General features: G+C 45.0%; 1 protein-coding gene across 1 annotated transcript in view; it reads left to right on the forward strand.

Annotated features, from left to right (window-relative positions):
* Positions 1-20,994, forward strand: part of gli2a (GLI family zinc finger 2a) — a 78,483-nt gene extending 57,489 nt beyond the window's left edge. The window contains exons 6-14 of the mRNA XM_035604517.2: positions 7,349-7,550; positions 8,207-8,405; positions 10,329-10,439; positions 10,907-11,047; positions 13,317-13,466; positions 14,740-14,904; positions 15,031-15,312; positions 16,440-16,803; positions 16,978-20,994. Coding sequence (XP_035460410.2) covers positions 7,349-7,550; positions 8,207-8,405; positions 10,329-10,439; positions 10,907-11,047; positions 13,317-13,466; positions 14,740-14,904; positions 15,031-15,312; positions 16,440-16,803; positions 16,978-19,235 — 3,872 coding nt within the window. The 3' untranslated portion in view covers positions 19,236-20,994. The remainder of the gene's footprint in view (positions 1-7,348; positions 7,551-8,206; positions 8,406-10,328; positions 10,440-10,906; positions 11,048-13,316; positions 13,467-14,739; positions 14,905-15,030; positions 15,313-16,439; positions 16,804-16,977) is intronic.
* Positions 20,995-23,442: the final 2,448 nt, after the last annotated feature.

The following is a 23,442-nucleotide window of genomic DNA, read 5'->3' on the forward strand; positions in this document are numbered from 1 at the left end:
ACCTCTTTCCCCTGCCTCCTCGTCCTCCCCCCAGCCACCTCGGTGACCGCCGCTGTGCTGTCCTGCCCACACATGTTTGGGGAAGTTGTTTGCTCAAATGGCCACAGCCCCCACCTCCCTCAACCCCCACCGCCTGCTCCAACACAGCGTCCGCACTTGCCGCCACCGTCCCGGCAGCTTTTATTCAGTGCCCCGCCATGCTCGGAGTGATGTGGTCGGCTCTGGGCCACTCTGCCAGCCTGCGGGCTCTTCCATTGCAGCCTCCAGACACAGGGCCCATATTGACCGAGGCAGCCAACTAATGGTCATTGCGGGCAGCCTTGGCCAGAATCAAAAGACCTTATTTAGTGCCAGAGCGTGGGGGGAGGGGTAGTACCAGAGGTGGCAAATATGTGCTTTATCCCTTAATGTTAGTCTTGGATGGCAGCGCAGATAAAACCCATAATAAAAATCAGTTTATGCACTAGTATTCAGCAGACCCACCGCAAGAGCTGGGAGCCCTCAGTGAACCCGTAGTACGGCTTCTACCCACCTCCCTCTCGCACACTGTTTCCCCTCTGGAGAGGTAAATTGCAAGGTTTTATGGTTGAACCATGCAACACTGAGCGCTGCTGTGAGAAGTGTGCTGGTGGAAAAGTTGTGGACACAAGCGTCGGTGAAGTTTATCTGACGGGGGCTGCAGGTTTCACTGGTGCCCTTGAAAACCTTTTAGGATTTACTGTTTGGCATCATACCTTGAGCCAGACACTTGGAACACAAGAATGTACCTCCAGTAAATAAGGAAGCCAAGATTTTCAAAAGTAATGTTATTTGAAGTGCCACAGACTTTTTTCATTTCCCCAGCTCGATGACCCTTCTCGCAAATGACATGCCCCAAATGACAAAGAGTATGTATCTGCAACGACAAGGTCTATGTGAATAATCTTGGTATCTATATAAAGGTAACACTTGTTCTGATTTCAGCAGACGTGTCAAATTCAGTATAGACGTTACTGGGTCAGAGTAAATGAACACGGAACACAACATAAATGAAAGATTGTTCGCCTGTAAAAAGAATCAATATCCCCTATGTAATAATGCAGATGAGGCCAATTCCTCTAGAAACCCACAGAACAACATCTGGACATTATCTGTGCCAAATTTCATGCTGATAAAGTGAAGCAGAGCAAAGTTAAATGCTTTAGTAGGGACATGGTCAGACAGACTCTCCAAATGTCCCCTACATGTCTCTGTAAGTGTGTATTACATCTAATACAACTCTGATAGAAATGACGACTGTACACCTCATGAGAACGTTTAGTTTTTTTGCCCTTCTTCGGCTGCAGGTTCGATGAAGCTTGGTCGTAGGGCGATAAGAAACCCATCGTTACAATCTAACACACATGTGTTGTTAGCATAAAATATCACAACCATCACATTTGGACATCGTGGACATGTACAGTTATGGTTTTTTAGCAATGTGCTGATTTAGTTGCTTAGTGTTTGGAGTGAGCTTCACTCCGTTCTGTGCATATGCTGTATGGCTATATTACGTCATGTATAGCAGAATTATATGTGATTTGTTTGCTGATAAGGTCGTTGTGGACCTAATCAGGTTTAACCCAGTCTGGTCCTCTCAGTGACCAAGTCACATCACACACACACTGTCACATGGAAACCAGCAAACAACGTCTGGTTCTTATGAGGCAAGAGCAATCCAACCATTATGTGCCTGTGCAGGTTCGTGCTTTAAAACAACTCAAATTAATTTTCATCCGAGGACACGTTCTAAAAAAATATAGATAACGAGTCATCACATCTAGCGTTGTGTCAAGTAAAACTGGCCAGTGATTAAGGGTCATTTAGGGTAATTTGTGAAAGTAAAATAAGTTGTTTCAAGTCTTGAATAGCACATATATGACTTGTTTCAATATACTAATGACATTTTTAGATTTTGTATTTATTTTGAATGTGCTTAAGCTGTTGTCTATGTCAAAAACACAACGGATGTGAGGAGGATGTGTGGAGGATTAGAGCCAGGATACGAGTACACAATACTTTGCCTTGTCAGGAGCTCACTGTGTCAGATTAGGGAACTATTGAGTCATAAATTCTTGTCTGAGAGACATGACGGACTGAGGCATCGAAAGGCTCATAGAGGCCTTTCATAGAGGAGATGGAGAAGGACAGAGTTCACTGCTCCACCTGAATTTGCCGACAACACCTGTCTGCTTTCACCACCTCTACAGTGGAACCGATCGCACAAAGTTGGAAATTACTGAGAATAAAACAACCAGTTGTGTCCAGTGGTCACTGTCAGGCGGATGTCATCTAATCTCACCCTCAGACACTACTTCTAGACACGACATATCAAAGCTCTGACCAGAGATAATTGCATTGGATGACGATAACCTTAGTCTGGGAGAGGTGGGCCAACCATAAAGCATTTATTACAAACATAGCTATCTGCTATACTTTATAATTATTAATTATATCTCTTATGTTTTGAATACTTATAGCTATGCATAACAACTCCCCCCAAAATTAAATATCAGGAGTTAATCACGTGCACAGAGATATTTTGATTAAAAGTGGCCCACTGGTGATCAGATGTGGCCAAATTCTACCCACCATGCTTTTCATTGGCTAAGGTTCCACCAATTCCGTCCTGCCTGTGCCAGATGATTGGTCCTCCTCTGGAGTTTTCCTCTTGGTGCAACACAAGGCCAAAATTGTCTTGGCCGGCCGAATTACTTTTAAAGTATTTCCAGACAGATTTCTAAGCCAGGTCAGAGGACAAACTGGACCATATATCCCCCCACCAGAGCACTAAAATATAGTAAAAGTCATATAAGTATGGTTAGAAATAGCACTGGGACAAGTGTAAAGTAACATTTTGCATTGGAAGGCATTCAGAAGACTGTTTGTATATGAGAGAGCTGGTATGTAAGGGGTGGGTGGGCAGAGGAATATCAGAGCGGCTTGCGGGAAAACGTTGACGCTCCCACGACAAAAGGGGCAGCCAAAGTAAATGTGTGCCATCCCGGGAAAGAAAGAGATTTTAGTGTCGATGCAGCGGAGGGAGAGAGGGACCCGTGTGGTGGTGAGGAGAGAGGAGGTGGGGAGAAAAGGGGGTTGGTCCCCTCCGACAGCACACACAATATGTTGGTTCACGAGCACATGGGTGGAAGTATGTGCATAAACACACTGACGAGCACAACGGCGGCTTTTGGGCCGGACTCTCCAGGCTCAAAGACGATTCAGTTCGAGCTCCCCGGCTAATAAAATTCACAGTGTTAGTATTAGTGATATTTAGCAGGGAAAATAAATATTCTTCCACTCGTGTTGGCCTTGAAGGGGGGGGGGGGGGGGGGGGTGGCTACACGAGGCCCTGCTGGCACAAACTCAGGTTGTGGTGGTGAGGGTTGCCCAGCAGCCCCGGCTTTCACCCCAGTCAAGGTCGAGGTGGACAAGCCAAAGATTATCCACAGAGGCCAACTGCTCAGGTCATGGGGTTTTTGCTGTCCGAATGTGTCCCTGGCCAGAGATGTACATGGTTTTAATACACGTACGCATCACGGCTGCCTCATGTAACCTGGTGTCAGTTGTGCACGTCCTCGAAAAATCTATGCACATGACTCAAAAGACGCACATGAAGGGTAGGGGCAGTGAAGGGGCAGATACTCGCCATTGTTCCAAAGTAGCTGATTTAAGGGCCTCACATATCATCTACGATGGCCCTGCAGTTGCTTCTTCGCTCGTCGGACCAACCTGTGTTGTGATGTTTTTTAACTTGAGTGCAAATCTAGTCTAGATACGGTATGATCCTATACAGTCTGAGTTCTGCAGTGTGCCCTCTAGAGGAGTACTCCGGTAAAATGCGTGGTACACAGCAGGTATGTAAACAAGTACGCTCACAACGCATCTGGTCTTCTACGTGAATGCGTGGCTAAAAAAAAAACGAGTTCATCTCCGGCCTAAGTCAATAGTCATGCATGATTTTTTAATTGCATAGAGGCTACTACTGTTTGAAAGACTTTTGAAAACCTAAACCCGATTTACACCAAAGCCAATAAAATCTACTGTAGGAGGCTTCTGAGGGTTGTTGGTTTACAACTCCACTGTAATCCTACGATCAAATGACACATGATGCCCTTTGAAACCCCTCCTCCTAATTTGGCTATATACATTGGTATACATTGGTAATGTGGTCTACTGTATTGTGCACACAAATCTTTGCTTGCACTGGCCAGCAAAACTCCCAGCAATGGAAACAATGAATGCAAACAACGCAATTTCATACATCAGAGCTCATGGAACAGATCAGGTGCTTGTGAAGAGTGTGTTTGCTTCATGTAGTTGGATGTAGTTGTTTTTTTTTTTTTTTGTTCTTTTCGTACGCCTCCACACACACTGCCTCCCGATGTTTATCCTGGATACCGTTTTGGAAAAAAGCTGCCAAGAAGGAGGCACTGCCCCTGAGGCTGAAGTCAGGGAACAAAAGTCTCATGTGCACCACTGGTTACATAATTTTGTCTGAAGCCTTTTTCTGCAACATGGACACTGAAAAAAAACTCTGTTGACTACGTTTACAAATGTAGGTATACTCATGCTCAGTCAGATAAGATGAAAACGTTGGTCTTCAGTAAAATCAAGCGCATTTTCCTCTTTGAGTTTGTTCAGACATTCAAGGACGTAAAGATCTGCATTTATCCAGAGGAGTTATGTTTTCATGTTGTCCGCACGTAACGTTTCACACATAAAGTGCAGATATTTTAGATCTAAAAGGTCAAAGGTTAACTTCACCACAGCATATTACACGTCAACGTTGACAGGTGGGCGGAGGCTAACAGCGGTGAGGTGGTCATTCTAGCTTTTAGATGAGATCGATGATGACGATGAAGTCTTTTTTGTCGTCTACAGTGCAGTGTTATTCCACCGGCCCAATTTTAGAATCACTCCTATGAGAGAAAAGGCTGCATACCAGTTCTTTACAGAGCCTTCAAGTGACCCACTCTATGCCCAGGGCCAGCGCTGAGAGCCCGCTCCATCTGGGGATTAGTACAACCCTCCAATTAAAGTGTTTTCATTTTCCACAAAAGCTTTTTGAGTTAAAACAGCACAGCAAAATACTTAAAATAATCACACACACACACACACACACACACACACACACACAAAGCATATATACACTGTACACTTTATGACTTTTTTCTTTTTGTTTTTCTTTTTTACTGTATCAATGTGCACTGGGGTGCCTGTAATTATGACTGTATATAAACCCAGATCCCACAATTACAGCCAGCCCACGGTGCACAGTCCACACAGCAATGGCACACACTCACAATATAGACACACACTCACGTGTACACGTACCCACCCTTGCCATACTGCTGCACACCGCTGCGCCACCACTGCCTGTGCAACATCTGTTTTCCCGTTCCCCGCCGGAAGCTGCTCACCCTTTCAATTATAACCACCACCTATTTAAAACACCCCGCTCACCTAGTGGTGCGAGTTGTGCGCCCGTGTGTGTATGTGAAATTTATTCCAGGTTAAAATCTGGTGTGCCCAAGGACATCCTATGGGAACAGACCTAAAGTAAAACAAAACTGCCTGCACCTCAGCATTAGACCAGCGAGCATCGCAGACGTCTGAGCTTTGTCGCTGGAGGCGTTAGGAATTCTTCCGAGCTGAGGTAGATGTATGGATTGAGTGGGTGCTTTTTTGAAGATGGAGGTGGAGGGCGGCGTTTTGGGCACGGCGCCCAGAAGGGTGAGGCAGGCGCCAGGCCACCAGGTTGTGAGGCCCGTTTCCTGCTTTATGAAGGGGGATATTAATACACTTATCTCCCATTAAATTTGTTGGCAAGGCGGCGAGCTTGCCCCACTGCAGACATAGCAAAAACCTAGCAGCTGCTCAGTCCGTATGGACCGATGCCTGGTTTGTCAGAATGAAGTCCCCATTTATGAGGATCCTTTTTTTTTGCTAGTAGAGGATTGCCTGACTTTCCATGCTCAACAGTTTTTTTCATTTCTCCCCTCCCACCTCCCTTCAAGGTGGCTAATGAAAGATGAAATATTAATTTACTAGCCCCAAAGAGGCGCATTCTTGAGGACCGTTTGTTGATTTTGCAAGCTCTTTTCATACGTCTCTATCATCTCTGCTAGTCTTTCTTTTTTTTTTGTTCTTCTCTCAGGCCCCCAACTACTGTTGTCTGCCATCTGAGGCTCCCGGGGGCCTTTTAACCAAATACATATGCCTTTTACGACTCGCCACCTCCAAGCATAACAGTTTTGGAAGTAAGACCCAAGTTTATGGCCTGTAGGTCTGCTGTGGTGATTATGGTTGGTGCCTGAATTAATTTGGCTTGAGGTGCTGTGAGTCTCCCCAGCAAAGGGATTGGCAACATATTGGCAGCAGTGAAGGAGACACGCAGCGCCTGTCCATGTGTGTGTGTGTGCGTGCGTGTGTTAAATCACTGTGCATGTGGTTAGGTGTGCCGTGATGGGCCTATTATGAGTTTCCTGCCTCTTGCACCTCTGATGATGTCTGCTGTAAGACCTAATTACACGCAGGCACAAACACACACCAGACCCATGCGCTCTGTCCCCTCACCCAGCAGAGCAGCACCTGTTGGCCCCCAACTAGTCAAATGTCTCCGTCTCCCGTCTCTGTGGGAGCTACATGCCTCAGAAATGTACAGGCGGTAAATGGATGAATACACGTGTTGGACTATGGAAAAACAAATTGTTTTCTGTTTCAAGTTCGTGGGAAAGTAGTACCCCCGGCATCATTTACTTGTGATCTTTTCTGCAAGAACAAGAAAATAGTCTCGCAGCAGGCCATGAACTCTACCTTTGTGAGTTGGCCTTGTTCTTTTTTTAATGGTATTCTGAGATCAATTTGTCTAAATTGCCTCCTTTTAACTTGGCCAAGTACAGCGAGCGGTCAGAAAGAGATTCCTATCGCGGTAATTACTAAGAATGATTGGGGCCGATTCATTATGCACAAGAGGATGCAAATGTTAAATAGGGGAGCTGTGTGTGTGTGTGTGTGTGTGTGTGTGAGAGAGAGAGAGAGAGAGAGAGATGCAGGAGATAGCATGCTTGCGGCTAAGTGTTTCTTCTAACGTGGTCCGGGATAAATGCTGGTTTCTGTTGAGGCCATGTGGACATTTAATGGAAGTACTGGGAACTGATGTAGTTCTCCAGTCTAGTTATTATGATGCACGACAGCAATGTGTCATATATATTCTTAAAGTTGCATGTTAGATACACACATTCGTTTTTCAAGCAGCTGATTTCTTTTGATACCGCCCGGTGAGATGACGCCGCTGCTGTTGCTGTGTCTTCCTTTTTTTGCTCAGTGTCACGTTTTTCAAGCCCGCGGCTGACGCCTCGGCTGAGCAGGAAGAGGGCACTGTCCATCTCTCCGCTGTCAGACGCCAGCATTGACCTGCAGACCATGATCCGCACCTCGCCCAGCTCCCTGGTAGCCTACATCAACAACTCCCGCTCCAGCTCAGCCGCCAGCAGCTCCTATGGGCACCTCTCAGTCGGGGGCATCAGGTATGTAGACAGTCCAGGATCACACCTCTGCACACACGCCTGATTATTTTTCACCAAACTCTAGGCCTCATTTTTTTGCATATTATCCAGTAAAGTAACTTAATATCTTTTTTCACTGACTGTCCTTTACTGACCAGCAGATTTATTGATCGACTTTCGCTCTTTGAATCCTACTGCTGCTTCTGCTTTTTCAACTTGCACAAATACTGATTTTACACGCTCAGAAGTCTCCAAGTTCCAAGCAGCAAATCTCACCACAAATCAAGCTCCTGACAAAATGAACAGGTCGAGATTCTCATTCAATGAACATCTTTTGTGGTTGTGACACTATCCAATTAGCCCTGTTTGTATAATTCTAACAGCTGAGCTGACTGCTCTTCAGCCAACTGGGGATCTGCAATAGATGGCACATACTTTAAATCAACATTAAACCTACATCTTAAGATGTAGATTCCATTTTGCGGGTGCTGGTGTCTAACCTGTCATCGCTTGGCATCTCTTGCTAATACACCAAGAACATGACATTAAGAGCAAACTAGTTGGAGTGTAAGGGATGGAACTGTTTCTGCTGTGGTTTGATTTGAACATTGTCCAGTAGACAACACTCCAGCCACGATATTAACTTGATGACTGTCTTTCTTTCCCCTTGTGCCCAGCCCCTCGTTCAGTTTCCCCCACCCCATCAACCCAGTGGCGTACCAGCAGCTGCTGTCCCAGCAGAGGAGTCTGAACGCCTTTGGCCACACGCCTCCTCTCATTCAACCGTCACCATCGTCCTACTCCGCTCGCCAACACCCCCTCACTGTTTCGTCGATGGCCACCTCCCACAACAGCTCCAACTCTGAGGCCAACCAGGTAGGAACTGGGGGGATCTGATGTCTTCTCGAGGTGCATATATGTTAAGCAGAGCCATGGAAGAATATGTAAAGACTTGATCCCGAGGCGGGCAACTGCCATGTGATGTGAAACAAGGAATTTTGCCAGTGTTGACAAGAGACACGGGGAGATCCCCGTTCTCAGCTCCACCTACAGAGCTCCGATTGTGTCAGATGTTTGTTCAACCACAGACACGGCTGTCACTAATCCAGACCTGTTCAAATCACTGGAAAAATGATGAGATGTGGCAGAGACGCAGTAATCTGGAGAGTCTGGGCCAACAATGAGACAGAGAAAGAGTCAGACCTGATTTATTGTTAGTTGTTTAAGGAAAACACTATTCTGGAAATTGTGGAGCTGAAAGTTATGCATTTCACTACGCTGACAGCGTTATATGAACTGTCATGACCTATAGGCAAACATTGAGAGTAGAGATTCAACTTAATTTCAAATGCCATCACAAGCTCACAGAGCTGAAAGATGAAATGTTTAGACATCTGTTAATTGCAGGTTTGGAAAAAGTCCCTAAAAATACCCTCTTGACGTGACAGTTACTGGCTTTTGAGGAGCTGGAACCACTATGTAAGGCATGTTCCACCCCACGCAAGAATTACTGTAGTCATGTGATTTTCATAATTCTTACGTTGCTAAACTAATCGACTAATTGTTTTGGCACCTACTCAGAACTGAGGAGGAAAATTAACAAGTTGTCGTGGATGAAGTATTTTTCGTTAGCTGTGTCTCAGGTTAGAAATATGCCTCTCGCACTTCCATCCGTCTCACTCCCCTCTGTCTGTCTACGTCAGCCCACTATATACACCACGGCCACTCCAAATGTAAACGTCCCACCTTGTGAATCACTCCACCGCACGCTGCAGTCAGCTGCCTCTTGTCTGTGCTTCGGCACAGCGTGTACCGACACACACCAACACCCTCCCAGTATCCAGGAGTATATATTTGCACCTTTTTGCATGTGCACACACAAATAAAAGACAAAGACACACCCTCCATTCATGCACATGCACAAACACACATTCAGCTCTGTTTCAACAGTGATCCGAACCATATTTCCCTCTTGGTTTCCAGCCACTGAATGACTCATCGAGGCCCCCAGAAATGCTCAACTACACTGCAGCATCTGGGTGGGATTAGTAGACCCCCCCTTTAATGTTGGACCCCCTCCAATGAACCTCAATACACACACAAGAGCGCGCACACACTCATTTATATCTTTCCGCTCTTTTCATCTCCATTAGAGCTTCAACAGGCCTTCCGAGTCTTTGTCTTTCTGTCTTGTTCGGAATCTCTTGGCAGATCAAAGCCCCTTCGCTTCCCTCCCCAACCCCCGACCCTGCCTCCTCCCCGTTCTCTACCAAGAGTAATAACTCCTCTTCTTTCATATTTCCTTGCGGCTTTGGCGATCATAAAGCTAGTCTAAACTGTTTAGTCTCGGCGGCAGGTCCTAGTCTGACTTATGGGCCGCGCTGCCTGGTGCAAGCGTGACTCCTCACATCTCTTTGCAGCCGATTGCAGAGCCAAAAACAATTGTATGTTATCTTTGTGACTTAATAGTGTGATTCCCCCTCAGCCACAGTGTCAGACTGAGTGGAATCGTGTGTTTTTTTCCCCTTAATAAACTCAATGAATGACTAAATTAATAGGCGATTGAGTGGGAGGACTAATGGACATATTGACAGATAGATGGGTTGGTTGGTGCGTGTTAGGATTAATGGAATGATTCACTGATAGCTTAAGACTGAGTGGGTTGGCACAGAATGTAAGAATGACAAAAGAAGCACGGTTTAGAACCACGTTAGACTCCCTCCTTGTCTGCTTCCAAAAGGACAGTACAATGTTTAGCATGTCTCTTCAGCCCTGGTTCTGTTCTCATGCGTCCTTCAGAACGCCAGTGGAGACCCAGCAGTGAGCAGCACGGTCAACCCGCTGACCACCAAGAGATCAAAGGTCAAGACAGAAACAGAAGGTCCGCTGCCCATCTCACCGACCTCGCAGGTAAGACCATCCCCAAAAATTGTCAGAAGTCATAAAAATAGAAGAAGAGAAGAGTGTAAAAAAAAAAGTGCAAGGGCAAGCACAGCATCGGTACTTTTGGTTTCTTACCCTGGGTAAATATCCCTCTCTGTATCGTAAGTTTGTGAATTTGGCTCTAATTGATTATAGATAGTGAATAAAGATGCAGCCGTCATCAATAACAAGAGTTGTTGTTACACATTATGATCAAGCGGCAGCTCCTCCGGATTAAGAACTAGATAAGATAAGACAGATGCAAAACAGTCCAGACTGTTTCTCTAACATATTGACCACAGATTCAGCCGAAAGATTTGGTCAGTATTTGCATGTTTGTTTGTTTTTATGCCAGTCACTTATGTATGTATGCATAAGTGACTGGAACGGATACACACGTTGGCATTGTTCTTCAGCGCCTGTTTGACAAAAAAGTGTCGTTCTCCTTTGCTCAGGACCACGGGGGAGGGGTATTGGACTTGAGCGAGGATCTGGATAAAGACGAGTGCAAGCAGGAGCCCGAGGCCATATACGAGACCAACTGCCACTGGGAGGGCTGCACCAAGGAGTATGACACCCAGGACCAGCTCGTCCATGTGAGTAAAGCCTAAGTGTCGGCGGCAGACAAAGTTACAACCCACTAACAAAGATATGTAGACCTTGACACCGAAGATTCCCCTGCAAAGCTGATACAAGTAGTTTACCAACTAGGTTGGTTGGCCCAAACAGGACATGTGGGAAGTTACACAATTAGCAGGGGTTTTGAATTCCCTTTTTTCAAAAATTCTATCGGCAAAACAATTACTCAATTAATTAAATAGCTTTTAAAGCAGTGAACAAATGAAAATTGTTATTAGTTGCAGCCTCATTCCGCTGAAAACACAAACTGTCTAATGCCAAGTCTTGGGCTGACATGTTTCCTCTTGCAGCTCTGGATGTCAGTCATGTCAGCAGCGTTATTAGTTTGCTCTGCTTCAGTGACAGTCCATTACAAACCACGCCGTGAGAATTATTGCATTTTACTGTGTAAAAAAGTGAAAAGTTCAAACGGCTCGCCTGCTGCTCATTAAATATGTGCTGATTGAGTCCAGTCAGAATGCGGCGTAGTAACTGATCCTTTCCTGTTGGGGTTGACGCGCGCGGCATTAATGAGCCTGACGGCTCTCGCCAAAATTCAAACCCGAGCCCCACAGCTGTGCCCCACCAACCCCTCAGCCCCGTGACCCCTGACCCCTAACCTCTCACTCCCAGCAACACTCCCAACCCCTGAAGCCCAGAGGGTGGGCCATAAATCCATCGTCATGCCAGCGGCTGTGGAGTTATGGAACCTCGTGCGCTCCCATTTCCCAGGCCAACTTCTATTGCTTTCCACTCTCTGACTGGACGTCAGGACACGTGTCAGGTCCACAGACGCCGAGGCTGATGTGATGGTGGTGGGCCGGCCGCGATGGGCAGCCTAACAAGTCAGGACCAGAGTTACCTTCAAGAACTTTTGCCCCAGCTTTAAATCCCTCGCCACAAACTCTGTGAAAGCTTGCCAGGATTAGTGGAGTGGTGGTTTGGTCTCGGTAGTGGACGGACAATTTGAGGCCAATTCATTCTTAAATGTGCTTCCCATCAACTTCATAAAGAAATCCAGGGATGCAATAGGCTTTCTTTCGAAAACAAAAAAACCCTGACATTGCCTCCATTAGCATATCCAGGGTTCTCACAATATAAGCAAAACACACACACACACACCTGTGGGTTTTTTCAGGCGTCTGCTGAACCAAAATTAAGTTAATCCCATTTCAAGAGCCCCCAAATTATGGATTCTGAGTAGTGTGTAACCTGAAAATAGAGGCCCTGCGCTCGGGCCACACACTTGTTTCCATTCCTCCTCCCACACTCAAAATAGATCTCGGCAGAATCGTCGACCACTGAGCTTTTTCACTGGTGGAGAAGTGGCCACATGAGTGGAGCACTGTGGGCCTGGGTGTCCTCAGGAAATGAAGTGGTTCCTCTGGGCGTGTGGATATTTGCATGTGGTGCACAGGACGAGAGTTTAGAATTTTGTGTCTGTTCAGAAACATTGCGTGTGCAGTGTGTGTGTGTGTGTGTGTGTGTGTGTGTGTGTGTGTGTTTATCTGTAAAGCCTGTTGTATCTGGAGACCTAATTCCGATAACTGAAGGTTGTGTGTCATTCTTTTGCATGTCTACACAGTGTAGTAGGAGGAATGGACTCCTCCTTCAATTAATCACTTTAATGAGACAAGAAAGGTGAAAACACATGCTTGAATAACAATAAAATGTGTCATTTTGCCGTGCAGACAGATCACTTGACAGTGAAATCTCTGCGATTGCCCCTTTAGCCCATTAGTTTAAGCATCTCACAGGAAAAACCTTTGTGTCCCCTGACTGGACTTCCTGGTCTGTTAAAAGTAAGGAGAGTGGAAGCTATATACAAGGTGGTCACAGAATGCTCTTCCTGATCGCTTTTACTGGGATCTGGGGAATTTCCCCTTCCCTGAGAAACTCACAGAAACACATGCTGCCTGAAAAAACACACGGTGCTTTATAAGCGATTGTCTCCAGTTGACAGATGCATAATAACTGTCAGCCATAATGGATGGCACCATCACTCACAACGTGCGTGCGTGTGTGTGTGTGTGTGTGTGGGGGAGAGAGAGAGAGAGTTTTGTACATGCACATATGCATGAACACATGAAAGAGGGATTTTCTTGCTGACTTTCTCAAACACACACGCACCCGCCTGCGGCGTCATCACAGTTTTGACATTTATGCCCCTGTATCACCGAAACATGTCACGCCACAGTATGCGGCGATGTTCGTCTTGAATTGAATTTGGGTTCGCTTTCTCCTCAGCACATAAACAACGACCACATCCACGGTGAGAAGAAGGAGTTTGTGTGTCGCTGGGATGAGTGTTCCCGGGAGCAGAAGCCCTTCAAGGCTCAGTACATGCTGGTGGTCCACATGAGGCGACACACGGGGGAGAAGCCGCATAAATGCACGGTAAGAACCCAGCGGCACCATGAGAAACTGTGGTGGACCTTTGGCAAACAAGCTGGTTTACATAAGAACATGATCACCTGTGACTGACTGCTGTATTCAGATGGCTTCTCCAACTATTTAGAATTAGACTTATTTAATGAACAATTAAAAAAAAGAATCATCTCATTTGACGCAACAGAGGCCGAGATCTGAAATTAACCATAATGCAACCAGCAGTGAGTGACTTTTTGTTTGACCTTTCCCACCCGAATGCCCTCGTTTTTCACACCTCCAGTTTGTAACAGAGGTTTTTTGTCCTAAATGTATTGTCTCAGAACTTTAGTTGATATATCCAGAATATATCGCAGGTACATCTTTAGGGCTACTGGCCCTTTAACCGACTGGTGAACTGGTTGAAAAGAAACAGAACTTTAGCCGCCACATTGGCAGCCATATAGCCTCGATCCTACAGCCCTTCCCTCTGCCTAAGAAAAAAAAGATTTCGTTTTTTTTTTTACTTTTGTGCTCAGAACCAGTGATACACTATTTCCTTGTCAATAAATAATGGGGGTTTTACTTAAGCCTTCATTCGCTGTGTGAAGATCAAATTGAGAGTCTGTTTTCTTGGCTTCAAAGCTGGCTCGCAGGCTCTCGCGAATGCATTAAAACGGATGACTTGTAAAGGAGAGAGTTAAGAAAGCTGATTGACAGCGTGGGCGTGTAATTAAAATCTGCAGGCAAGCGGGGGGCCAAGGGTCCTTATTAAGACCACGCTGTATATGCTGTGCACAAATCCCACGTGCATCTTCTCACAACACTCCGGCTCCCCCTTTAAGTCTCGTCTTTCAAGCTGGAAACTTCTGACTGTTGTATCCCGTTTCTGAGCGAGTCTAATTCGATTCTCTTTTAATCGCAAAGCCAATTACATCCACAGTAACGGCTCAGAAGGAATACCAAATTATAGCTTGTACAATGAAAGTGAATACAAAGGCAAACCGCAGACTTTTCTTTGTCTCAGTAAAGCACGCCAGACAAATGGCTCTCCGGCACCTCACACTTACTTTAGATATTTCACATAATAGCCCTTTTTACCAAAGTGTTGCAGTGCTTTGCTTTAGTGTGGCAGGCCACAGTAGGTGGGCAAGAGTCCAAGAGTAGATAACATTTGAAAACTGAACCACACAGAGCTTTTTTGTTGCTTCTGCCCAGCTCTTCTCTCCGACCAGCTGAAGACAAATTTACTGCACTCGGGCAGTCAATCTCACTGTCTGTCTGTCTGTCTGTCTGTCTGCAGTTTGAGGGCTGCGCCAAAGCCTACTCTCGCCTGGAGAACCTGAAGACCCACCTTCGGTCCCACACCGGAGAGAAGCCGTATGTGTGTGAACATGAAGGTTGCAACAAGGCCTTCTCCAATGCCTCAGACCGGGCCAAGCACCAGAACCGTACACACTCAAACGAGGTATGTTCAGAGAGAATCGTGTTCAGTTATTTGAAGTGGACTCTCTCCCAATCCCCGGCAGGCCATTACTGTATCTTTCTCTTCTTCCTCCAAGTTCAATAAAAACTGTGTTGAATCCCTCTGCAGAAACCGTATGTGTGTAAGATCCCGGGGTGTACCAAACGCTACACGGATCCCAGCTCTCTCAGGAAGCATGTTAAAACAGTGCACGGACCAGAAGCCCACGTCACCAAGAAACAACGCAGCGACGTCCCTCCAAGGCAGCAGCCACCCAAAGGCAACGGGGAGAACGAGGCGAATGCCAAGCACGGTGCGAGAGGAGCGGACGGCAAGATTGAGGCCAACTCCACCTCCAGAGGAGTGGAAGACTGTCTTCAGATCAAATCCATCAAGACAGAGACCTCCATGGTTTGTCCCGATAAAAAAGTCACTCCACACAGCGCTTTTATAGTTTATGAAAAATGTGTGCACAGAAAATTGATTACTTTATTTAAGGTTTGGGGATTTGATTGACTGTACCTTTAAGGAAATCAGCACTTGATTAAATCTGTGTCACCTATTAAAACAACAACCGTATAATTGCATGGCTTTGTATGTTTCGGAAACAACAAAGACAGGCACAGACTTATTCTCCTACTGTTTGCCACTTTACTAATATTGCTCCAAAGTTAAATGTTTACTACCAGCACTGCCTGCATCCTTCCAAACTCACCTCTCTGGTCGTTGCTTGAACTTGCTTCTCTCTTTCCTTTGTAACCTTCCTAACGGACAGACTTCACTGAGGTGAGACACTCAAACTGTCCCTCTGTCTTCCCTCTGTGTGTTCTCATGTTTTTGCATGATTCAAAAAGGCTTTTTGCATGATGATCCATTTTCACAGATTGTCGACACATTGCGTATGCATGTGCGGAGAAACGTGCACCATTAAAAAAAATGTTTCGGTCCACGAGAACACTGGCAGTAGCCTCTGTGGTCGGGAGACGATAAAAGTCACTGTCATATGAATATTCAGAGGCTGGGACTTAGCATGTGTGCTGAACAAATAGTGCCAGCATCAAGCTGTGATCAAGACTTTGGTCCATTTTAGACCAGTTTGAATTACTGTTTTCACTGGATTGTTGTTCACAGAACTCATCTATTATCCATTTGTTTTTCTTGTTGTTAATAAATCAAACCCGTCTATAATTGATGAGATTATGGAATTATAGTCCTACAATAGTTATTACAAAATACCATCACAATCAGAATTTTTAACAGTGGTAATTATTTAACACTGAAGAACACATGAGGGACTTGGCATGAAACTTTATTATTTTTATTCATTCATTGATTTATTTAAAATTTCACTTGTTCACAATTTTTCATGTTTCTTCACATCACATATGCAGAAAGCAAAATGTTAAACATTTTACAAAGGTGTGACACATATTTATTTACTTGACAATTGAACAATGAACCACTAACTTTCATAATCAAGCTATCACTGTATCAAACATCACTCTTACACCAAATTCCTCTCCACTGTCATCCTCCAGACATATCAGTCCAGTCCTGGCGGCCACTCGTCATGTAGCAGTGAGCCATCGCCTCTCAGCAGTGCCAACAACAACGACAGTGGGGTAGAGATGGCCATGCATAGTGGGGGCAGCTTCGGGGACCTCAGTGCACAGGATGAGTGCCCCATGGTGGACTCCACAGTTCAGTCTGGGGGACAGCTGGGTGGGATGGGGCTCCAGCTAAGGAAAGTGGCTGGTCATGGTGGTGGGGTCACCATCAAGCTGGAAAACATCAAGAAGGAAAGGCTGAAGACAGTGAGGGACTCCTGCCCCTGGGTCAACTCTGCACCACAGCCACCACAGGGCCAACGCATCATGAAGCTGCCTCCCATACCTGCAGTCGGTAAGTGTGGAAGGTTGGGACCATGTATGTCGTAGGCTGAGTGCATGTATTAGTAGCATGAGTCCAATAGACAAAACAGCCATGCACAGTTATGTTAACCCTGTAATAGTAAATCAATTGTAAGTATCTTATGAGTTTAGGTCATTACTTGATAATGTCCCTTGTATCTGCCAGGTTCCCTGCTGGAAAGCTCCAACATCATGAGTAACTTAAGTGGTCTGCACCCCAGCCATCGCATGGGCGACCAGCCTTCATGTGAAATAACACTGCTGAACCAGCTGAATGAGCGCCGTGACAGCACCACCAGTACCATTAGCTCAGCTTACACAATGAGTCGCCGCTCTTCGGGTATTTCACCCTGCTATTCCAGCCGCCGTTCCAGTGAGGCGTCCCAGTTTGGTGCTAACCGCCATAACAACATCAGTTCGGCTGACTCCTATGACCCAATTTCAACTGATCTGTCTCGCCGCTCAAGCGAGGCCAGCCAGTGTGGAGGTGGTGGAGTCAGTGGAGGAGGTCTCCCAAGCATCCTCAGTCTGACACCAGCTCAGCATTACAGGCTCAAGGCAAAGTACGCTGCTGCCACTGGTGGAGCTCCACCTACTCCTCTCCCCAATATGGATCGAATGAGCCTGAGGACCCGCATGGCATTGTACAGTGACTCCCAAGAAGGCTCATCTCATCCATTCCATCAGCCACCCTCTGGAACTGTACCCCGGCGTTGCAGTGACATTGGATATGGCACCCACAGCATGATGCCCCATGAGGTACCCGCCAACCTTCCACGCCGTGCCAGTGATCCAGTGCGCCGCCCCACACTTGATCATCTCTCCTTTCCAAGGGTCCAGCGCTATAACAGCACGAACAGCATGAACCCCATCAATGGTCCGTCAGCTGCAGAACGCCACCAGTCACTGGCCATGCAGGGCTACACTCGCTCTGATGGCAGCCTGCAACGCTACCCATTTGCCCCCAGACCACCTAGCATCTCTGAGAATGTAGCAATGGAGAACATGGCAGTAGATGGAATGATGAATGGGGTAGAGCAGAGCGGGGATGATGATATGGTGCTTCCAGATGATGTGGTGCAATATCTCAGGTCCCAGAATTCAGGCCCCTCAGGTCACAACTCGGGGCAAGTGGACCATCACGCAAACAATCAGACTCAGGGCTACCAAACAGGCATGGCCCCACCAGCATCATTTTATGCACAGAGGAGGATGGCCATGGTGGATGCCACCATGACTCTGTCTGGTCAGAATCTGCCCTTCTCAGCATCATCAGACAACCTGAACAAGAATAACATGCCAGTGCAGTGGAACGAGGTGAGCTCAGGGACTGTGGATACCACAACCAAGCTCTCAAAACAGCAGCATCCTCTCAGGGGGAACCTAGCTGTTGTTCAGCAGAGGCAAAACTTTGGATCCTTCCAGGCACAAGGTCCGGGCCTGGGCAGCAACCAGCAGGTAGTGCCTATGAGTCAGAATATGTCTATGCAGGGGTATGCGAACCACAACAGCCAGAGGCTGATGAACATTAACCACCAGCAGAATCATCAACAGAGGCAATGCAACAACGTGAACTTTAGTGCACAAATGAGTCCTCAACAAGGGTACGGCCAAGAGGCAATCCCAAATTCTATAGCTGGGAGCACTAGCATGAGACCGACCCGCAACAGTGTGACAGATCCAGAACAGCAAACTTACAGAGCAAGGACACAGGCTGATGGGTATTCTCGTGTGAACCATGTGGATCTTCAGCAAAATTACAATGTTCTCTCCCAGCAGCAGCAGCAACACAATATCCACAATGGAGGCAGAGGAATATTACAACCCCGGCCTCCCACAGAGCCCAAGTCTCTTACCAGACAACACACAGGGGCTAGCATGATGCAACCAAGTCGAATACCCAAGTCAACCAATGACACCTCAGAGGCGAGCCCAAAGCGGCCCAGTGGATCAGTGGCCCACAACAGCAACTCTGAAAATCCAAACTCTGCTTTGTACTACACAGGACAGATTCAAATGGTAGAGCCAACGTCTGTCAGCTTTGATGCCCCCATGTCCCCCTGTGCCGGCCAGGCTCCTGCCAGCAACAACGCTGCAGCAACCAACATGGCCTCACCAGGAGTCAACCAGGTTTCCAGCAGTACAGTGGATTCTTCCACTGGTGGATCTGGTGGCACAGAGCACGCCCAGATTGACTTTGATACAATGCTAGATGATGGAGACCACTCCAGCCTAATGTCGGGCACCCTGAGTCCTGGCCTTCTGCAGAGCCTCTCCCAGAGTTCCTCACGTCTGACAACACCTCGCAACTCTGTCACCCTCGCGTCTGTACCTGCAGGGATTGGCAACATGGCCATCGGTGACATGAACTCCATGCTTACAGCTTTGGCAGAAGAAAGCAAGTTCCTCAACATGATAAGCTGAGAACAGTGAAACACTATCACCCATGCTTACCATTTTTACATCAGGAATTCATAGACTACACAAGAAAGCACTGATTGAACAATGCAAAACTGGTTATTTCATACATTCTTTTTCATTGTCTATAGTGATATGCTTATCTTGTAATATTTGCTTCAGATTATAACATGTTACATTAAATTGAATTGAATAGTAAGCATAGCTAAGGGCCATTTTCTATCATTATTTGTTAAAAAGCCATACTTTTTAGCTACAACTATATGATAGCCCAGGCTATATAAATTCATACACAAACTGCCATTCAGTATTTGCTGGTGTAAAAGCCCTTTACAAAGTGGTGCACTGAAAGCAGTTCACCTCGTGCCTTGCTGAGGACATCAAGGTTGAGCATCAGAGTATGGCATGAAAGTAAGAGTTACCAGGAAACTGACATGATATGTAGATATCAGGTTATATTTTCTCATGAAGACCGTTATGTGTATAGATTATACTGTATGGTACTTGCTTTAAGTTATGCTATAGACTTTTGATGTTTGAACTAGGGCTGTCAAATGTATAAAATGTCTTTTTTTATGACACAAATAACATTAATGTCTGTAAGTAATGCAAAACGTTTTCTCTCAAGGCTAAACTACAGTTTGCTGTTCTGTCTATGTTCACAATTCTGTATGTGAGATAAAATACTTGTAGTGCTAATCTGAGGCACCTAAAACAAGTTTTGAAAGTGAATAAGAAATGTGAACATTTTTTATGACCAGGTTTAAAATATCACATTCAGAAGAACAACTACAGTTATGCATGTCATTTGTTTCCAGGCAAATTATAAGAGAGCACCGCTACAAACAATGTATGTAGAAATTTAAACATACCTATTATGACAAAGAAAAACTGCAAACAATAACTGCTATAGCAGTTTATATATGCACTTATTTCAACTTCCTGTGTGCTATTGTAGCAAGCTGTCTCGTGCACAACTAGTTTTTTATTGCTGAGTTTCAATTAAATCTAGATTGTGGAATAAAGGTTTACTTGTGATTCTTAACTCATTTTGTTTACATTGGACATAATCAAAGTTCAGTATAAAAAGAAATCTGAGACTTATTGCTTTTTACAAAGTGAAGCTTTTGACGGCCCTAGTTTAAACACGTGGTTGTACAAAATTATTGTCCGCAGATATTAAGTGCTTTTTGATCATGGTCTGGGCTCTTGGGGATGGCACTGATGAACCCTGAACAGATTTCCTTCTTTGCCCTCTGGATCAGAGGAATTAACTCTCCATGGTCCCATCTCACAAGGGTAAATAATTGGAAAGGACAAGGATATCCCTCTGTGTTGGTCTATCAGGGCACACGAACCCCTGTGTCGGATGAAAAGTGTTCTCTAAAGGAATATACAAGTACCTCTGTGTGTTCTCAGTAGAGATCTAACCCTAATTAACACATTCATGCCGCCTCCCTTCACTGCCTCCCATGGGTTCTGCATGGGTTCTGGATGAACTGCAGAGAGAACAGGAAGGGACTCTGACTGATAATGAAATCCTGCCTCTGACAGGATTGGTGAACTGGCCCTCCAAATTCTTCCGTTTTACCACATTTCCTGAATTTCTAAATAGCCTTTCAAAATGTTTGTGTGTATGCTACCATTCACTTTTACTATGCTCAGTGTGTGCGTGTGTGTGTGTGTGTTTGAGTGTGGGTTTGGATGAGTGTGTACATAGCTTTTGTACATTTCAAATAAACTATCTCCTTTTTTTCTGTTTAAATCTCTTGGCTGTGTCTTCTTTGAAATCACGTCTGTGGTCCCCAGGGGCCACATCAAAGTAAGACTAGTATGCTCCAAATAAAATCATGCTTGGCATGTTCTCAGACTGCTGTCGAAATACAGTACTAAGGGGGCAAGCATCAGTGTACTTAGTGTACCTCCAGTGGCTATGTGCATGAAGGGTGCCCACACATTCAGTAAAGATGATTCACTGCACTAAGAATGAAAAAAAAGTGTACTTAACACAGCAAAGATATAGTGCCTATATAATAGGGAAATATGACATGTTTGAAAAGAATTAACTTCCAAAATACACATTAAGATGGTGTTTCTTTTACTACCTTCTGTCTGTTTGCATCTGTAGATTTCTCTTATATTCACCGAACAAGCTAATCTGCATATTTAAAAATAACATTTCAGGGGAAATTACTGTCTTGATGTAAATAATTAACTGGAAGTTCTGTGGGGATGTTTTTGTAATTTTTTTTATCATGTTCACCTGCACTGCCTTGGCAGATGTATGCAAATTAGCGCATTTTATTTAGTCAACGCCTAATATTCATAGCCTATCAATGTGGCGATTGTGATGACGTTATTAGATGCAAATTACAGTATTCACCTGTACTGTCTCCCCTTAAGTACAGTACATCAGCCTGTATGCCGATGATAAATTGCCATTGCTAAACCTTAGCTAACTTATTACAATAGCTAGTAGCTCATGCATGTAGGTTAGCAAAACATTCCAAGACATTGGAACATGACAAAGTCTGATCACCCGACCTGATATCTTTTTTATTTTTTTTATTCAATAAATATATTTGTTTGCCAGGGAAATTGTGAGCAAACACAAATATATATAAATATCCATTTATTAATAATAATTTTTAAAAAGCTCCCCAGGAATAGGGCAATTTTTTTTTCGAGGAAGAAAAAGGGCAGGGGCTCAAGCCCCCTTTGATGTCTATGTGTGCACTTGCCAGATCAGAGGTAGAAAAAAAGGGCCCCGGTGAAAAGGGATACGCCATACACACAAAATGCATACAAAGTAGTTTCTATAGTTAGATGGCATGTTGTCAAAGATTCACAGTGGCAGGCCAGCCCCCGAAGAAATGCAGGGCAACATGATACAGGAAAGACAGGAGAGGGAAAAAAATAGTGTGAGAAAAAGAAAAGGAAAAATCAGGAAAGAAATAGAGAGATACTGTAACAGAGCAAAAGCTAGTATGGTGTGGGAAGTAGGAGGTCGACCGGATATACAAGGAATGTAGAGATGTAAAATGTTCTTGAAAAAAGTCAAGTCACATTTAATTTGACAGCAAATTCAGCTGGGGCCTGGTTTAAAGTGAAGCCCACTGATTGTTTTTGCCACTGGTATTTCTTATTCTCTCAGAGAGAGGACGGGAGGAAAATAGCCTCAGGGTAAGGAGTCTCACCAGAGAGGAGAACAAGAGGGCAGTGAGGCAGAAATGGATGGTTACACAAAGCACACAAATGAAGAGAAATGCCGATGCCCTGAAGCGCACAACTTCATACTGTAAATGGAACACACGCATCTACGGCATGTGGAAAGAGTGAAGAGATGAACCTGTTTCCTCGATGATGCCTAGTACAATCGATTTAGGCCTTTAAATAAAGACTGAGCGAAAGCACCTGCTCCTTAAGTTGGAATTTTCAGCTTAAGCTTAAGCTAAAAATCTGTTTAACATATACGGTTGATATATAACAGGTAAGCAAACAACTGTCAATTTATCCAGCCAGTATAGAGGCAGATCAAAACTTCAAATCGAAAAAAATTTCTGGCACAGTGGTGAAAGTCAGTACAGTTTTCACTCTCCTTTTAGCTTAGTTTTGGTCTCCACCAACTTCTAAGAACGATATCTGTCTCTTCTATGTTTACTTGCAAGTAGCAACCTTTTTCTTTCTTACATTTGTTTCAGGTCAGGTAGTGTACAGTACAGTGCAAAAAAAACAAACACTGCTTGCAAGAGAAAGCAGTAAAATTGGACCAAAGCCAAATCCAAAGCTGCCAAACCAAAACAGTGAGCTAAAACAGGCTATAAATATCTGAAGAGGTGAGGGAAGCCGCAGAGTTTGCCTCTGCCAAGCAGGTTGTGCATTCACCTGCGTCTTCTCGATGGTTTGTAGGTTTATTTGTCAGCAGGATTACGCAAAAATAACCAAACTACTTCGCACTCGACTTGGCAGAGGGATGGGATATGAACCCAGCAAAGAATCCATGCAACTTTCTGGATCTGATTAAAGTGGCAGATCCAGGGATTTTTCTTTTTCATCATTTTTTGTCGATTTAGCATTGTCTGGTCTCGTCAGAGTGATACAGTACACTCCACTGCCTCTCGTTCCTTGTGTGTTTGTCACTATGAGCAACATCTTTCAATACATATGGTAAGATAAACAAAAAAAATGACTGTCCAGCTTAGTAAGTCTGATG

Source organism: Scophthalmus maximus, chromosome 14 (genome assembly GCF_022379125.1).
Source record: "Scophthalmus maximus strain ysfricsl-2021 chromosome 14, ASM2237912v1, whole genome shotgun sequence".
Lineage (NCBI taxonomy): Eukaryota > Metazoa > Chordata > Actinopteri > Pleuronectiformes > Scophthalmidae > Scophthalmus > Scophthalmus maximus.